Source organism: Pogoniulus pusillus, chromosome 13 (genome assembly GCF_015220805.1).
Source record: "Pogoniulus pusillus isolate bPogPus1 chromosome 13, bPogPus1.pri, whole genome shotgun sequence".
Lineage (NCBI taxonomy): Eukaryota > Metazoa > Chordata > Aves > Piciformes > Lybiidae > Pogoniulus > Pogoniulus pusillus.
The window spans coordinates 19,778,972-19,796,867 of record NC_087276.1 but is presented as its reverse complement, the minus strand read 5'-3'; the positions used below and the strand labels follow the sequence as shown (position 1 = coordinate 19,796,867).

At 55.8% G+C, this 17,896-nt stretch overlaps 2 protein-coding genes across 9 annotated transcripts in view; one reads left to right on the top strand and one right to left on the bottom strand.

Annotated features, from left to right (window-relative positions):
* The window catches only part of TNRC6A (trinucleotide repeat containing adaptor 6A), a 51,169-nt gene extending 43,255 nt beyond the window's left edge, over positions 1 to 7,914 (top strand). For 4 of the 8 annotated variants that reach the window (XM_064153321.1, XM_064153316.1, XM_064153322.1 and 1 more), the window contains 7 exons: positions 1,312 to 1,470; positions 2,186 to 2,326; positions 3,217 to 3,324; positions 3,522 to 3,740; positions 4,421 to 4,491; positions 4,622 to 4,761; positions 5,434 to 7,914. In XM_064153321.1, coding sequence (XP_064009391.1) covers positions 1,312 to 1,470; positions 2,186 to 2,326; positions 3,217 to 3,324; positions 3,522 to 3,740; positions 4,421 to 4,491; positions 4,622 to 4,761; positions 5,434 to 5,809 — 1,214 coding nt within the window. In that variant the 3' untranslated portion in view covers positions 5,810 to 7,914. Of the gene's footprint in view, positions 1 to 1,311; positions 1,471 to 2,185; positions 2,327 to 3,216; positions 3,325 to 3,518; positions 3,741 to 4,420; positions 4,492 to 4,621; positions 4,762 to 5,433 lie in introns of all 8 variants that reach the window. The other 4 variants (XM_064153317.1, XM_064153318.1, XM_064153319.1 and 1 more) reach the window with 1 other exon arrangement.
* Positions 7,915 to 9,212: 1,298 nt separating this feature from the next.
* On the bottom strand, positions 9,213 to 16,765 carry LOC135180681 (mucin-5AC-like). Its single transcript, XM_064153323.1, has 11 exons — positions 16,668 to 16,765; positions 15,775 to 15,894; positions 13,905 to 15,635; positions 13,632 to 13,744; positions 13,500 to 13,558; positions 13,202 to 13,359; positions 12,933 to 13,095; positions 12,667 to 12,858; positions 11,383 to 11,610; positions 9,996 to 10,149; positions 9,213 to 9,782 (listed from the first exon to the last, which is right to left on the bottom strand). Exons 1-11 carry the CDS (start codon positions 16,726 to 16,728, stop codon positions 9,708 to 9,710), a joined length of 3,054 nt encoding a protein of 1,017 aa, XP_064009393.1. The 5' UTR covers positions 16,729 to 16,765; the 3' UTR covers positions 9,213 to 9,707.
* Positions 16,766 to 17,896: the final 1,131 nt, after the last annotated feature.

Below are 17,896 nucleotides of genomic sequence, written 5' to 3'. Positions count from 1 at the left end.
TGGAGTTTTCATCTCTGGAGGGGTTTCAAAGCCATGGAGATGTGGTGCTGAGGGCCATGGTTCAGTGGTGACCTGGCAGTGCTGGGTTGAGGGTTGGACTTGGTGATCTTAGAAGTCTCTTCAAACCCAGCCCTTCTGTGATGACGCATCAGATGTAGCCATGGTTGTTGTCTTGTCTGTGACGAGCTTGCTGCTTGTCTCCTGCAGCAGCCTAAAGCTGGCTTGAAGCTTACAGCTGTGATCTGAGGTGTAACAGAACTGTCATACACAATTCCTGTCTTGAAGAGTGGCTGCTGCCACTGCTTTCACCTTAATCTGTCTTGGAATGCTTTATACATGTTTAAACCAGGGGCTTTGTATTTCCTAGCTTGCTTTCCCACAGCCTTGCTGGTTTAAGGTGATTTAGGGGGATTTGTCTCATGTCCAGGTGTTCTGTCTGCTGTCCATAGTTGCAGGTTTTGGTCATGAGTGTGAGCATTTGAATTGTGAGCATGGGGAGAGCTTAGAGGGGACAGAGCAGTAGAGCTGCTGTGCCTTGCTGTACAGGAGGTAGATTTGAGTGCTTCATGTTTCCTGGCAGCAGTCAGGACTCAGATGATATTTCAGCTGTTTCAGTTGCTTGAAATCTCATCCAGTTAAAATCTGAGTCTGTAGCACAAAGGTTCTGTGTCTAAAGATAGTCCCAGAATGTCTCTGGGCTCCTGTTCCTGTCCAGTCTTCGGATGGTTTGGGTATTTTTAGCTTTGTCAGCTGGTTTACTCTAGCAAGTGTCTTGTTCCCTGAGCATCTAGTGGAAGTGTCCTGCTACTGCACTTGGAGCTTCACCTGCTGGCACAGATGAGCAGAGTCTAGAGGTGCTGGTGGCACTCCAGCTGCAGGTCATGTTTGCTGCATAGTATTAGCAGTTCGATTATGGAGTCAAGAGGATGGGGCCAGACTCTTCTCAGTGGTGCCCAGCAACAGGACAAGGGGCAGTAGCACAAACTACATCCCAGAAGGTTCCACCTGACCAGCAGGAGAAAATTCTTTGGTGTGAGGGTGCTGGAGCCCTGAAGCAGGCTGCCCAAAGAGGTCATGGAATTTCCTTCTCTGGAGACTTCCAAGAGCCATCTGGATGTGTTCCTGTGTGACTTGCACTGGGTGACTCTGTTCTGACAGAACGATTGGATTCAATCTCTGGAAGTCCTTTCCAATCCCCACCATGCTGTGGTTCTCTGCTGCTCTGCCTGGGCATGGGTTCCTCCAGCTGCAGCTGTAGGAGGATTGCCTGTGAGAAGCACTTAGTGCTCTTTGTTGTTGTTTTCTCACTAGGTGCTATTTCAAGTGGTTTCAGGCTGGAAGAGTCTCCGTTTGTCCCCTATGACTTCATGAACAGCAGTAACTCACCAGCCAGTCCTCCTGGATCGATTGGGGATGGCTGGCCCCGTGCCAAATCGCCTAATGGCTCTAGCAGTGTTAACTGGCCACCAGGTAGGCGACACCTGGGGGGATCCTTCCTGCCCAGCTTATACCCTCCAGCTGCCACGTGGGGAGGGACAAGGAAAGGAGCCGCAGAGAAGCATGGAAGGAGTGTTAGAGCAGGGTGAGGCTGAGAGAACTGGGGCTTTTTAAGGCTGGAGGAGAGCAGCCTGAGGGGAGATCTCATCAGTGTTTCAAGGGTGGCTGTCAGGGGGCTTTGTTCAGTGGTGCCCAGTGATAGGACAAGGGGTAACAGGCACAGAGTGGAACATCAGAAGCTCCATCTAAACATGAGGAGGAACTTCTGTAATTTAAGAGTAATGGAGCCCTGGAACAGACTTCCCAGGGGGGCGATGGAGTCTCCTTCTCTGGAGACATTCCAAACCCACCTGGATGTGTTCCTGTGCGACCTTCTCTATGTAACCTTGCCTTGGCAGGGGAGCTGGACTAAATGTTACCTTCAGAGGTCACTTCCAACCCCCACCATTTTGTGACTCTGGAGGCTGAGAGCAGCAGTTTCGTTGTACAAAGAGAAGTGAGAGAGATTTTACCTTGGTAAGATGGGACCAGAGAAACTGAAAGGAAGTGGATGAAACGGTGAAGGCAGAGTCAATTAAGTGCTGCAGGGGGTTGGGCTCATCAAGCATTAGGAGATGTGTTGCTTAGACAGCTGTTTCCTGTTCATGAAAACAAGCAAAATGAGCTGCTTCTCTGAATCTGTTCCTAGAGTTCCGTCCTGGTGAGCCGTGGAAAGGTTATCCAAACATCGACCCTGAAACTGACCCTTACGTCACTCCTGGCAGTGTCATAAACAATCTCTCAATTAATACTGTGCGGGAAGTTGACCACCTCAGGGACAGGAACAGTGGTATGTGGGCTGCTGCCTTCTCCAATTAGTGCTGTGTTTACTTGGAGATGGGTTTGCCTCCCACTCATCTCCTCCTTTAAACATCTTTTGTGTTGTGGATTCGCTGCTGCAGAGCTCATCCCTGGCTCTGGCGCTGCTGCTTGATGCAGCACCGCAGCTATGGCAGGAATGCAGCCTGATGTCATCGAGTGCAGGGACAGGCAGAGCCTGGCAGCCACTGCAGGAGATGGAGCTGCCTCTGCTTGGAGCCACTACAGAGGGCTATCTGCTCCTGGCTTTGCTTCTCAGCAGTGTCTTCAACAGAAAGGATTCTGCCCCTCTGCTGAGACCCCACCTGCAGTGCTGGGGCCAGCTCTGGAGTCTGTGGCACAGGACGCAGAGATGTGTTGGAGCAGGGCCAGAGGAGGCCACAGCAATGCTGGGAGGGCTGGAAGAAGCCCTGTGCTGAGGCCAGGCTGAGATTTGTGCTTGTTCAGCCTGGAGAAGAGAAGGCTTCAGGAGACCTTCTGGTGGCCTTTCAGGACTTAAAGGGGCTGACCAGAAAGCAGGGGATGGAATTTTGAGCAGGGCCTGGTGTGACAGGACAAGGGGAAATGGTTTGAACTAGAAGAGATTCAGACTGGAGAGAGAAGGTAGAATTTGTTTTATAGTGAGAGTGGTGAGACCCTGTCCCAGGTTGCCCTGACAGGTGGGAGATGCCCAGTCACTGGAACTGTTCCAGATGAAGTTGTCTGGGGCTCTGAGCAGCCTGCTCTAGTTGGGGATGTCCCTACTGACTGCAGAGGGGTTGGACTGAGTCACTTTCAAAGGTCCCTTCCCACCCAAACAGTCTGGGATTGATGCCTTTCAATTCTCCTGCATTTGTGCTGTGACTCCTGTCTCTGCCCCAGGGTCATCCTCATCTTTGAACACCACGCTGCCTTCAACTAGTGCCTGGTCATCCATTCGTGCCTCCAACTACAATGTTTCCCTCAGCAGTACAGCACAAAGCACTTCAGGTGAGGTCTGCTTCTGCTGCTCTTTCCCTACACCTGCTCCAGGAGGGATGTTAAATGCAGCCGTGGAGTCTCTGCTGTCCCTTCAGTGATCTCAAAGGAGCCATTCTGAGCTGACTCGTGATCAGCAGCTTTAATTTGTAGCGAGGTGCCAGTTCCAGCAGCACACTGATGGTGGTTGTCTCTTTGTCTTTCAGTAGCCAGAAACAGTGATTCCAAATCAACGTGGTCTCCTGGATCAGTCACTAACACCTCTCTGGCTCATGAGCTGTGGAAGGTCCCTTTGCCACCTAAAAGCATCACTGCTCCGTCTCGGCCCCCTCCAGGGCTAACAGGCCAGAAGCCACCGTTGTCCACTTGGGATAATTCCCTGCGTTTGGGTGGAGGATGGGGGAATTCTGATGCCAGATACACCCCTGGTAAGATGTCTGCCTGTGTCTGGGGGAGCCTTTCGGTTTGTTGTCGAGCTGGGGGATGTCCCACCGGTTTGGTTAGATGGTCTGTCACTGTCAGCTGGCATCTGGAGCTCTGGCCTTGCCAAAAGCAAAGGCTGGGCTGTACCTTGTGCTCTGCACTGCAGCAGATGTCTTCCTGGGTGGAAGAGGGAAGGGAGAGGTGTGGGTGCAGTGGCAGCACAGGTGACACTCTGGGCTGTTCTCTCTTCAGTGTGAGCCGCATCTCCATGTGTTTGGAGTTGAGGTCTGAACACAGTTCCCTGTTCGGAGCGGCTCACACCAGAATGAGCTCACTCGTGGGAGCTCAGCTCAGGCAGGCTCCAGAGCTGTCATCAGCTTGCAGCAAGAGTCAGAACAAGCCTCTTTGTATTTTGCCTTCATTATCTGACCACAGTGTAGCTACCTCTGGCTGTGTTTCCCTCATCAAAACACTTCAGAAGGTAAATGAGTAGAGGAGATCGAGACATGGAGTCCTACAGCATCCCTAAGCACCCTTCTAATGACTCCAGGTCCGCAGAGGACTGGCACCACCTGGGGTTTCCTTTGCTGTCCCTGTTCCTGTTGGCTGCCATGCAACTGCTTATGTTATTACACCCAGTGTGCAGCATGGCAGGGCATTGACTCCTTCCTTTTCCCTCGCTCAGGTTCAAGCTGGGGTGAGAGCAGCTCAGGGAGAATAACAAATTGGCTTGTTCTGAAAAACCTTACACCTCAGGTAAGGATGCAGGGCATGGGTGGGCACGAGGTGGACTGGCGGAGGGCTCTGGGAGCCCAGCAGCTGCCCTGTGCTGGAGCTGAGGCTTTGCAGGGGCTGTCCTCATGTCCTGCCTTGGTTTCCTCCTCAGATTGATGGCTCAACCCTGCGTACTCTGTGCATGCAGCACGGCCCACTAATAACATTCCACCTTAACCTCCCACATGGGAATGCTTTGGTCCGTTACAGTTCAAAAGAAGAGGTAGTGAAGGCACAAAAATCTCTGCACATGTGAGTGCTTTCTTCTGTCTCCTCCCCGAATGTTACACACAAGTGTTTGGTGGGGGTTGAAACGCTGCCCAGGGCTGCAGGGATTCCAGGTGCCACATCCTCTGTGTTCAGGTTTGGGCTCCTCACTCCAAGAAAGGCATTCAGGGGCTGGACTGAGTTTAGAGTAGGGCAGTGAAGCTGGGGGTCTGGAGGACAGGGCTGATGAGGAGCAGCTGAGGGACCTGGGGCTGTTCAGCCTGGAGAAGAGGAGGCTGAGGGGAGACCTCATTGCTCTCTACAGCTCCCTGAAGGAGGTTGCAGTGAGATGGGGCTTGGTCTCTTTTCCTTAGTGTCAGGTGGTAGAGAAAGAGGAGCTGGCCTGAAGTTGTGCCAGGGGAGAGTTAGATTGGAGATGAGGAAAAAAATGTCTACTGCAGGAATGGTCAGGGATTGGAACAGGCTGCCCAGGGAGGTGGTGGAGGTGTTCAAGAAATGTGTGGCCATGGCACTGTGGGACATGGTTTAGTGGCCATGGTGGTGCTGGGTTGAAGGTTGGACTGGATGATCTCAGCCCAAACAGTTCAGTGATCCTATCCGAGGGGCTTGTGGCAGGGGTTTGGAGTCCCTGTTGGTGTGGCGGGAGGGTGTGTGTGGGAATGTCAGTGTCTGAGGCTGGCTGTTGTCCCTCTGCAGGTGTGTTTTAGGGAACACTACCATCCTTGCTGAGTTTGCCAGTGAAGAGGAGATCAGCCGCTTCTTTGCACAAGGCCAGTCCCTGACTCCGTCTCCTGGCTGGCAGTCTCTGGGATCCAGCCAGAGCCGACTCGGATCCATTGACGGTTCCCACTCGTTCTCAAACCGTAATGATCTAAATCACTGGAATGGTGCTGGGCTGTCGGGAACTAGCAGTGGAGACCTTCATGGCACTTCACTTTGGGGGAGCCCCAACTATTCCACGAGCCTGTGGGGCACCCCGAGCAGCAGTGACACCCGGGGAATCAGCAGCCCGTCCCCCATCAACGCTTTCCTTTCTGTTGACCACCTAGGCGGAGGTGGAGAGTCCATGTAAAAACCTTCCCCTCTCCCCCCTCCCTTTGGGTTTTCTTTTTTTCCAGCTGAGAAACTGTGACCTCAAGATGTAACAAAGCAGCACTAATTTGGACTTCTTCACCTACAGCCGGGGGAGGGGGGGTCACCTGTGGAAACAAGTTACTTTCTGCACATTTTCCACTTTGTTTTAGCCCAAAACATATCAGTTTGAATACTTGAATCATGCAGGCCAATAGTATAATGTGAAAGAAAAAAAAAACCTACAAAAAAAAACCAACAAAAAAAATAAATCTATATTTACACTTCCAGCTAGTGCTATCCGTATGGAAACGCTTGGAATGAGCTCATTTGTGGATATTCATCATGGGTTGGTCTCTTGGGTTGTTTTTAGTTGGGGTTTTTTTGTTTTTATTCCGTTTTATTTCTCTTCTCCTTCTTTTTTTTTTGCTGATGTTTGGAGTATGAGCTTTGTACCTTTGCACTGAATGATGTCCTCCTCTCTGTCCCAGTTGGCACTAGGTGGGGGGAGGGGGAGGCAGCAGTTCACGTGTAAATGTTTACTCAAGGATTGTCCCTACTACAGGCGGTTTGTGCTCTCTACTATGCCTTGCTGTTAATCGCCCCCTACCTTCTCGTGCTGTCGTGGCGTTGAAAAGATCCGGTCCCGAGGATGCTGAACCCTAGCGTTTTAACGAATGAAAAGTATTGCACCAGTTGTTGTTCGTTGTTGTTTGGTGTTGTTGTTACTCTCGTTTTATTTTTACATGTATTAAAAAAGAAAAAAAAACATACAAAAAAAAAATCCTAAAGAATTTAGCTCTGCAGTTTAAATAATAATAAAAAAAAAAAGATTAAAAAAAAAAACTTTAAAATAATAAAAAATCTAAAAAAGGAAAGAAAAGAGAAAAAAAAAATATAAATAACTAACAAAACTGTGGCCACAGCTGTGACTTTGCAAACCCAACCTGCAAGCCAGGAGGGGTCCTGCACTTTCAATAGGCTTTCAAGTTTATGTTTGGTTTGGTTTGGTTTTGGGGGGTGCCTGTGGTTGAGACGCCTCCTATGTTTACAGACTATTTTCTTTGTTTGGGTTTGGGACTTCAGTTTCGTTTTTGAACAATAAAAAAGAGAGAGAGAGAAAGAAAATAAGAAGCTTTTAAAAATGTTTACTCTTCCATCATTTAAAAAAAAAATAAAAGACACCAAAAAAAAGAAAAAGAAAAAAAGACCAAAAAAATGGTGACTGAAAAAAAATAAAAAAGGTTTTAAATAAAAAAGTTTTTAAAAAGGAAAGAAGGAAGGAAAAATGAAGGAAGGAAAAAGAAAGGAAGGAAAAAATGAAAGAAGGAAAGAAAAAGGAAGAAAAGGAAAGGGGAAAAAAAGGAAGGGAAGAAAGGAAAGAAAAAGGAAGGGAAAAAACTGGAAGGAAAAAAGGAAAGAAAAAGGAAGGGAAGAAAGGAAAGAAAAAGGAAGGGAAAAAATGGAAGGAAAAAAGGAAAGAAAAAGGAAGGGAAGAAAGGAAAGAAAAAGGAAGGGAAAAAACTGGAAGGAAAAGAGGAAAGAAAACGGAAGGGGAAAAACTGGAAGAAAGAAAGAAAAAGGAAGGAAGGGAAGAAGAAGGAAGAAAAGGAAAGGAAAATAAGAAGGGAAGAAAGGGAAGAAAAAGGAAGGAAAGAAAAAGGAAGAAAAGGAAAGAAAAAAAGGAAGGAAAGAAGGAAAAAGGAAGGGAAAAAAGGAAAGGCAACAAAAAGAAAGGAAAGGAAAAGCAAGGAAGGGGAAAAAAGGAAAGAAAAAAGAAAGGAAAGAAAAAGGAAGAGAAAAAGTATTAAAAGATTTAAGAAAGAAAAGAAAAAGATTTTAAAAGGTTTTAAAAAGCAAAGATTAAAAAGAAAGAGAAGGAAAAGATTTTAAAAAGAAAAAAAAATATTTTAAAAATCTAAAAAAAAAAATAAAATAAGAAAAAAAAATATAAAAAGAAAGATGCTTTTTATCTCTGGGAATAACGAACAGTGTTTGGCCATGTCCTTTTGTTTTCTAGTCCTGTATCCTAAATCAAAGAGCATGGCTCTCAGGAAAACCAGTTCCCCAGTTAAATAAAAATACAAAAATACAAAAAAAAAAAAACCACCAACCCCTCCTTGTAGTTTCTTATAGGAAAGAAAAAAAATAAGCTTAAAAAAATAAACAAAAACAAAAACCAAGCAACTTTTAGCACTGATAACACTTATTGCTCTGTAAGACTTTTTCTCTGCCAAAAAGAATATAAAAAACAGAAGAAGAAAACAGGAAAAAAATAAAAGACAAAAAAAAAAAAGGAAAAAAGAAAAGGAAAAAAAAAACCAAAACCAAGAAAAGAAACCTGCTTGAAGCTGGAGTTTGACCATTCTGCTTTCTGTCCTTAGTGGTGAGTGCTGGTGGTTTGCTGATGATCTGTAGCTCCCTGTTCCTGCCCCCTCCGCCCCTCCGTCCCCTCCCCGGGCCCAGCAGCGGCTCCCTTCCTGCTCTCTGTGACTGTGTTGCCGTTAACTCTGTCGTACCTTAAAGCCCACCCGAACTATGCAGACTGTAACCAACCTCTGGGGCTTGCAGCAGCCTTTGGGTCCTACCCAACTCTGAGCTGGCTCTTGCAAAAGTAACGAGTTACATCTTCTGTTGTTTTTTGTTTCGTTTTGCCACGCAAAGAGGGGTGTTGGGGGTTTTTTTGTTTGTTTTGTTCTCTTCTGAAGCTTGGCTGGTCCACGAACTTTATTACTCATAAAGACCAGGCAAGGGTAAAAAAAAAAAGCAACCAACCTGGACCAGTGCAGGACTCGCCATCATTTCATTGCCTTGATTCTAACTGTTTTTGTGTCCGACAATGCAAAAGAAGTCAGTGGCTTTTTAACTGTTTACAAATAGAATGTGATTGTAAAATGTACAGTTTGGTTGTGTTTGGACTATGAAGTTTCTCCAGATATGAAAAATAAATCATGATGTTTTTGGCTGCTCAGCATAGAACTGTCTTTTTTTTTTTTTTTTCCTTGTTTTGTTTTGTTTTGTTGGTTTTTTTTCCTTCTTTTTTGGGTGACTTTATTTGTAGGCTCTTTTCTGTACGATGAAGATCCCGCCCCATACTCACCCCACCCTGGATGATACGATAGTTCTGTGCCCACCCCAGCCTCCCCAGCTTGATTTTGTTTTCATTTAGCAACCTCCTGTTTTTATCCACAGCTCTGCTTTTTATTCCAGTGGAGAGCTCCTTCCCACTCCACAGAGGAGGGAGGAGAGGAGAACCTTAAAGCATAGAAAAACAGCAGCTTTGCTTTTGCCTTTTCTATTCGAGCACCTTTGGGACCACATTGCCCTCCACACGCCCTATCTCCAAATGCTCCCCCCCACACCATTTGTGCCCAGCCAGAGATGCTCAAGAGGACACCTGCAAGTAAGGAGAGCATTTTGGAAAATGAACTTTAATGCTGACAAGGTCCTGGTGTCTGGATCGATACCTCACTGGCAGGAGCCGTGGCGGACGATGTGGCGGCACTCACCTTGTGCCCGGCGGCGGCTCTGCTCGCTCTGAACTGGCTGCAGGGCAGCCCCTCTGTGTGCAGAAGACATGGGATGTCAAAGCATCTCCCCGGTGCTGGATGTGAGTCCTCAGCTCCATGTGTGTTACTGGACACTGCTCTGTAACGACCGGCTCTGACCACTCTGTCCCCAGCCAAAGCTGGCTCCCGAGGGCTGCTCCCATAGCAGTGCTGCAAACCTTGGTGGATCACCCTTGGGGCCCTGCCTGGAGTGGAGCTGACATCACACCTGCCTTGATTGTATTGTCCAAGTGTTTTGAGATCCCTTCACCGAGCTTGTTACGTGGAAATAAAATGGGGTTGGTTTGAAAAGCTGAACCTTGTCCTGCCTCTGCTTCCTTGCTGTGGCATTCAGGCTGTCCAGCTCCTCTCCAGGTTGGCCAGCTCCATCCCCTCGCAGTAAGAGTGAGGCCTCCTGGCTTTGTGCTGTAGAGAGAGGAGTTCTGCCTCGTACCGCACAGAGCTGCTTCCCTCCAGCTGGGTTCTCAGCACTGCCCTCAGCCTGCTGCCACCTTCCCATCATAGAGTGAGAAGGGGCACACACAGGGATCTGCACCCTCATGCTGGAGAGGGTGGGCATGACCCTTTCAACCCTCCCACACCTACAGACCCAAATCCAGAGCCCCACGCTGCACTCACTGGCCGCTGCCTAGAGAGCTGGTGGAGGAGCGGAAATGGTGTCCACTGCAGGGGCTCCATGGGCCAGCTCGACACCGAGATGTCGCTGGCCTTCCCCGAGTCCACCATGGGGTCGTTCATGCTGCTGGAGCTTGTGTCCCACTCGTAATGGAAGCTGGGAAGACAAGTGGTAGTTCAAAGAAGGGGAAAGGGGGTGAAGGCCAACTGCTGCTGCTGAAGTAGCCTTGGGACCTGGAGCTCCAGAGCAGGACCCTGCTGGCAGAGCTTCGGCTCCCACGGGTGAGGTGCTGGCTGCACTGCCTGCAAGTGGTTGCCAGTCCACAGAGCAACACAGGGAGTCACTCCCCAGCCAGGGCTGAGCTCCTGGCTTGCCTGGCTGTGTGGTGATGGGAAGGTCCCTAGCTGCAGACTGGAAACTTCCAGGGCCCTTTTTCCATTTACACCCCTGGAAGCTGATTGTGAGACTCTCACAGCCATACAGTTTCCTGCAGATGAGAGCCCTGCTCCTGTTAAACCAGCTCCAACCACAGACTGCTCCTGGCAGGGCAGGGAAGAACCCACTCCTTTCTCCTTGCCCGCCAGAAGACCCGACGTCTTTCAAGCTCCTAGGTGCTGCCCATCAGCTCGGGGAAACCAGCGCGTGGCTGGCAGCGGCTGCAAAGCAGAAGTGGCAGGCCAGGCTCCAGCACCTCACAAATCCTCATGCTTCTCTGCCTGCAGATTCATGGGCGGCTTTGGGTTGGAATGGACCCTCCAAGGTCATCTTGGCTCAGCCCCCTCCCTCTGCACTCAGTAGGGACATCTCCAACTAGAGCAAGCTGTACAGGGACACATCAAGTCTGACCTTGAATGTCTCCAGAATGGGGCCTCAACTGCAGCCCTGAGCAGCCTGTTCCAGTGTCTGACCACCCTGTGCAGAACCTCCTCCTGCTGTCCAACCTAAATCTGCCCTGCTCCAGTTTCAAACCATTGCTCCTCGTCCTGTCACCTCAGGCCCTTCTAAACAGTCCTTCCCCAGCCTTCCTGTAGGTCCCCTTCAGATACTGGAATGCACCTCTAAGGTCTCCCTGGAGCCTTCCTTTCTCAGGCTGACCAGCCACAAGTCACAGTATCACCAAGGTTGGAAGAGACCTCACAGATCATCAAGTCCAACCCTTTACCACAGAGCTCAAGGCCAGACCATGGCACCAAGTGCCACGTCCAATCCTGCCTTGAACAGCCCCAGGGACGGCGACTCCACCACCTCCCCGGGCAGCCCATTCCAGTGTCCAATGACTCTCTCAGTGAAGAACTTTCTCCTTACCTCAAGGTTCTCCAGCTCTCTGCTCATCCTGGTGGCCCTTAAACCCCCAAGCAAATGAAAAGAAAGGCCACGAGGTTGGCAAACCTGGGCTGGCGCAGAGGGCGGGCAGGAGGAGCGGGGTGCTGCTGCTTGGTGCCATCAGCTGTGCCTGAGTCCTCCTGGCAGCCGCAGCAGCCGGTGTCCAGGATCTGCAGGTGGAGTAGTTCCTCCGAGGTGCTGAAGGCAGGGTTGTCCAGAGAGCTGGCCGAGGGCAGCCAGGAACGCGACCAGTACTGTGCTGAGACATCGTCCAGCCGGCAGAACCGCCGGTAGCTGCGGGGAGAGGTGGTGGCAGTGGCGGTGGCGGTGGCAGTGCCAGGAACACCCGGGCACGCACAGCTGCAGTGACTGCACCACGAGCACGGCTTGCAGGCGGCCGCCCAAGCTGCCCAGCGCTGGGACTGGGTGGGGACAGAGCTGTGACACCAGCTAAGGTCTGTGGCTGTTGCAGTGGTTTCCTCGGGAACAAGCTCCATGGCCCCTGACAGCAACACCCTGCCCCGCAGGGCAGCGGGGCCAGGACCGTGAGGCTGCTTTGGTGGGGCTGTGCTGGAGCCCAGCTCTCCCCCCACAGCCCTCCCAGGGAGCCCAACTCAGGCAGCTGAGACGCTACAGGGCAAACAGGTCCTGTGCTCCCGGCAGGGAGGTCTCTGGGACCTTGACAGGACAAGAGGCACCAGCCTCAAGCTGTCCCAGGGGAGCTTTAGGTCGGACAGGAGGAACAATTTGTTCCCCCTAAGGACTGTCAAAGTCTGTCCCGGGAGAGTGGTGGAGTCCCCATCCCTGGAAAGGTTTCAAAGCCACGGAGAGGTGGTGCTAAGGGCCACGTTTCAGCCGTGACCTGGCAGTGCTGGAGTGGTTAAAGTTGGACCCGATGACCTTAGAGGGCACCGCTCAGCAGCACGTCCTGTGTCTCCCTCCACAGCCACTGTCCAGTGCCCCAGCCCACAGCGCTGGTGAGCAGCCATAGACCCAGCCAGCCCTGCAGCCTCCGTCAGCCCTTTCCTGCCTGCGCACTGGCTCCCTGTGGCCACCGAGCATGCCCTAGGCACTGCTGGCACAGCCGTATGCACACAGACCCCCCCTCACACCCGGCCAGTGGCACTGCCCGGTCCCCACAAGATGCTGGGGCCAGCCCCTCCCCGATGCCACACGTGTCCCCCCATCCGGCCACCTCCTGCCCGCCGCTCTCCGCCGCCGCCAGGTGTTTGCCTTGGCAGAGCTCAGCCTGAGCCCAGCCCTGCTCCCCTGAGCCCGGGTGGGCACCACGTGTAGGGCCACACCACCCCCACTAGAGGCACCCTGCACCGCACCCCTCATGCACCCCACCTGCTGCGGGTCTGGTCAGCCCTGGCCTCCAGCAGCAGCACCTTGAAGCGCCGGATGGCGACGGCAGCGATGATGGCGGCCAGGAGGACGATGCTGAGCAGGATGCCCGCGGCCATGCCCAGCAGGCTTTGCTGTGTCACTCGGTAGTCACAGCGAAGCCCCATGAACCAGAAATCGCTGCCAACAGGGCACCTGTGCCAAGGGGGAGCATCAGCTGCCGCGGGGGGCAGCGCCTGTCGCCCCGGGGCTGCTCTGAGGACACTCACTGGCAGAGGGGCCCGCGGCCCGGGTGGTGGGTGCAGATGCCATGGTTCTTGCAGTAGTCGTGGTGGCACAGCGAGGTGCAGGTGGCATTCCTGCTCTCGCTGGCCACGCAGGCGAAGCCGTCCCGGCAGGAGAAAAGCACAGCACAGGGATCCAACGGCCGTCCTGCAGAGGTGGGGGTCAGGCTGCGTGTCCATCCCCGGACCAGCTCCAGTCAGAGGCCACAGGAGGCTCTGGCGACGGCACAGCCCCATGAACACCCCACACTCACCCAGCACCACGTTGCTCAGGACAGGGGCAGTGCCCACCACCAGTTCTGGCCGTGCACCACCGGAGCCCAGCACGGCGTCAAGGAGCTCGCCCAGCCCTGGCATCTGCACCTGCTCTGCTGCGAAGAGCGCATCGTACTCCAGCACCACGCTGCCCTCCCTGCAGGGACACCCCACCATGTGTCTGGGGAGGCTCAGCCCCCCAGGCCCAGTCCCCTGCCACTGCCGTTGCCCCTCAGCATGTGACGGTCCCCGTGTCCCCTGTGCCAGGAAGCATCACGGAGCTGTGCCAGCACCCACCTGATGCCCGTCACCTCCAGCCGCAGGAACCCTGGCACCGCCGTGAAGAGGGGCGAGACCTGTGCAGGGGGGAAGCTGAGCGGTGCGGGGTGGCCCCCAGCCCCGCCCCCGGCGCCCCCGGCCCGCACTCACCGTCCGGTTGAAGCTGTGCAGCAGCCCCCGGCGCTCCCGGGACGCAGGGTCCCGCAGGGCAGGGACGAAACCCATGTCCAGCACCAGCTGGCAGGCGATGCGCAGGAGGGACGCTGCGGGGCAAGAGGTGAGGGGCAGCACAACAGGGCCTGCACTGCTCACCCCGGGGGCCACCACGACTGACCCCTTCCCCCATGATGGAAGTGGGGTGTCCTGGGTCCTCTCCTCCCCCACACTGTGCCCCAGCAGAGGGTCCCAAAGCCCCAGACCCACCTCTGAGGAGCGGCGGCTGATCCTCCACGATGAACACCCGGGGCACCGGACTCACTCCGGCGGTGCCAGCATCCGGCCATCCTCCGGGGCTGTTCGATGGCTGGACCAGGTCTGTGTCCCCAGCAGCTGGGGGGAACCCAGGGTCCCCACGATGGCCCAGGCTCTCGGGGGCATCGGAGGGCTGCTGGGGGGGCTCTGTCACCATGGTGGGCAGATGTGTTGTCGGCTCCCGTGTCAGCCCTGCCACATCCCCCCGCAAGACCACAGCACCGGACTCTGGCGTGACGGCTCCCTCGTCCCCATGAGGAGCTGGGCTGGCGGTGGCAGCTCGGATGGTGGCAGTAGTGACATCGAAAGCTGCGACTGATCCCAGGGAGGATGCAGGCTGAGACGGAGCTGGCTGCTGCGGGAGCCCAGGGGCTGCGGTGGGTGCCAGGCTGCCCAGCTGCCAGCTCGGTGGGGCAGTCACTGCCCAAGGCCCAGCATTGCCCACTTCCACTGGGGTCCCCCCCAGGATCTGAGGGGTCTCAGCAGGATTCCCCCCTGAGCCAACATGGGGCAGCTGGTACCCTGAGGATGGCCTTGCCAGCGGCATGCCCGCAGCAGGGCTGAGCCCCGGGACCCCTGTGGAGGGCTGTGGGGTGGGTGCTGCAGAGCTGTTGGTTGGAGCTGGCTGTCGGGACAGGGGGACATGGGAGGGCTCTGGGCTGGGGTAGGGCATCCTGCTCTGCGCTTCTACAGTGCTGCTGGGGGTCGATGAGGTAGGGACCTGCCCTGGCATGGCTGGCGGATGCCAGGTCTGGTCCAGGGGGACGTGGCTGTGCCCAGGTGAATGCGTGGTAGGGACCAGAGCTCCCTCTAGGTCAGAGGATGTCATCCTTGGGGTGCCAGCCATGTCAGTGGGGACAGGCAGCTCCATACCCTTGCCTACAGCTGGCAGCAAAGCTTTGTCTGTGCCCATGGCCGGCTGGGCTGTGCTGGCCATAGGACCCCCACGGCCACCTGATCCCAGAGAGGAGTGAGGGGCAGAGAAGGGGCCCTTCAGATCAGCATCCACCTCTGCAGGGCTCGGCACCCTCTGCAGACCCCCTGCAAAGGCTGATGTCCTCGCTGTCCCCAGGGCAGGGCTGTCTGTGGCCAGAGCAATGCTTGGATGAGTCCCTGGACTGCTGTTACCCAGCAGGATGGTGGCACCCAGACCCTCCCCAGCCCATGGTTCTGGGGACGAGGGGCTGTGTGAGCCCCCCTGCCTATGCACAAGCCTTGTGCCCACGGGGCTCCAGCCTGGCAGGGCGCTGGAAGGTCTCCACTGCCCCCCAGCAGAGCTGGACACCGTCACGGAGGACGGTGAATGCGAGAGGGTCTCCTGTGGGCCTGTGGCACCTTCTACTGTCACATTTGCCCCAAGGTTAGTCCCAGGGCCAGAGCCCACGGCAGGAGCAGTGCCTGGCTCCAGCGATGCTGGGGCGTGAGTTGGACGGTCGCTGACCACAGCTGCCAGCTCAGCGGTGCCTGTAGAGAGCCCCAGGTGCTCGGTGGCAGTCCCGTCCTGTGTCACAGGCCCCGACCCCTCCCCACCTGCCCAGGGACCTCCGTGGCTCCTCTGGGGGCTGGGGAGCTCGGCAGTCCCGGTGGGGGTCTCAGGGGAGGGCAGCAGCTCAGTCTCTGTCCTCAGCTGCCCCACAGCTTCTGGTGTTGGTGCCTGCCCCGTGCCAGCTCCTTGCTCTGTATCTAGGATCACAGGCGGAAGGAGGGGGATGCTGAGCAGGACTGACCCACAGCTGGCACCCCACAGGTGACAGCTTGCCACCCTGGGCCCCAGCATGGCCAGTGAAGGGCAACAGGAGGGATGGTCCCAGCCTGGTGGTACCTGTCTGGCAACACTCCCCCATCACGGTCTCCAGGCGGGCACGGGGGGCGGCAGTACCCAGCGTGGAGCCCGTTTCACTGCCAAGACTGGGGCAAAACCATGAGCAGCACTCCACGATCACTGAGGAGAGAGAGGGGTGGGCAGCATGTACCGGTGTTGGGCATCGTGCACCAGCAACGGGCACCAACACCGGAGCACTGCGCCTGCCAGAGCTGTGGGCACAGGATGGGAGGCTCTGCATTCCCCGCTGCTACCCGCAGGCAGCTCTGCCCAGGAGATGCTGGGGAACGGCCCGAACCCCTCTGGACTCCCCTCGCCTGCCTCCCAACAGCAGAACCAAACCCAGTCCCAGCGGGCCACGTGCTGGGAACGCCCGTTTCACCCTGCCCCGAACCATCGCCGGGCAGAGGCGCCATGTGCCAGCGCTGGCACTGCCAGCTCCCCGGGCAGGGCACCGCATCAGCGCCAGGCCAGTGCCAGAGCGGTGCCAGCCGAGCGCCGGACCGGACTGGCGCTAGGGCAGCACCAGGCCAGTGCCAGAGCGGTGCCAGGGGCACCACCAGCCTGGGCAGGACGCCGGGTCCCCGCCGTGGCCCTGGCGGCTCTCCGGGGGAGCAGGCGCCGCAGCGGCAGAGGGCCGGGCTCGCCCCGCTGCGTACCTGCTCCCCGCTCTCCCCGGTCACATCCCCGCGGGGCTCCGCTGACACCCACCGCAGCCCACTCCGGTGCGGCCGGAGAGCCCCGCCCCGCCCGAGCCCGGGGCCGGTACTGGCTCCGCTGCAGCCCCCGGACCCGGTATCCCCCGCCGAGGCACCGCGCCCGCCCCGCCACTCGCCCTCCCGGCCGTGCCGCCGCCGCAGGGGGGGCTGGAAGCGGCGGGCCCCCGTGCTCACCTGCGGCGGCCAGGAGCCGCGGGAACCGGGAGAACCGGAGCCGAGGCCGGTACCGCTCCATGGCGCTGCCGAGAAGGAGGCAGGAAGCCCCCGCCCGCCCCCGCTGCGGCGGGGCGGAGGCACTGGGGAGCCGCAGCCCCCGGCCCGGTCCCGCCCCACCGATACCGGCACCGGCCCCGCGGCTCCACCCATCGGGGCCGGCGGCGTCCGCGGACCCCCGCGAAGCATCGGGCGGGTCGGGGCTCGTCGGGCGCGGAGCCCCCTGTGGATCCCTGGCCGCGGCTAGGAGCTGTTCCGCAGGGTCAGCTCCGCGCACCGGCACGGCGTGAGGCCGGGACGGTCGCTGCTCCACAGGCTTCCCAGAAGGGCCACCCGGGGACTGCAGGGCTCTGCCCCTGCCTCAGGCTGTCCAGGGCCACTTGCGGCCCTGTCCAGCTCTGCCCCGGTTGTGGCTCGGGGCAAAGGCTCCTCCAGGGCACATCTGGTTGCGGGGCCAGAGCTGGCGCTCTGGTGGGGGTTGGAAGAGACCTCTGGAGATCACCCAGCCCAACCCCCTGCTAAGGCAAGGCACCCTCAGCAGCTTGCCCAGCATCACAATGGACAGGTGGCTTTGGAAGGTCTCAAGACAAGGAGATTCCACCTCCTCTCTGGGCAGCCTGCTACAGGGCTCCAGCACCTTCACACCAAGTAAGTTTCACCTTCTACTCACGTGGAACCTCCTGGGTTCAGTTGTGCCCACTGGCCCTTGTCCTGTCACTGGACACTACTGACAAGAGTCTAGCCCCATCCTCTTGCCTCCAGCTCTTGCTAAGCATTGATCTGACCCCCTCTGGGGCTGCTCTTCTCTAGGCTCAACAGCCCCAGGGCTCTCAGCCTTCCCTCCTCAGAGGTGCTCCAGGCCCCTCAGCTTCTTTGTAACATCTGCTGGACTTTCTCCAGTACTTGCTTATCCTTCCTGAACTGGGAAGCCCAAAACTGGACCCAGGACACTCCATCTGTGTCCTCAGTGGGGCAGAACAGAAGGGAAGACCTTCCCGGCCCTGCTGCTGTGAGGAGCAAGGAGGAGCCGCCAAAGGAACCAGCCTGACTAGCAGTTAAACTTGGCCCCTACAGGCTGGGGCTGCTCTGCTGGGAAGCCTCAGCACAGGGCTGGGGGGATTCAGAGGAGCTCCAGAGGAAGCCCAAGGAATACCCACTCCATGCTCTAGCCCTACATGCTGCCCAGCAGA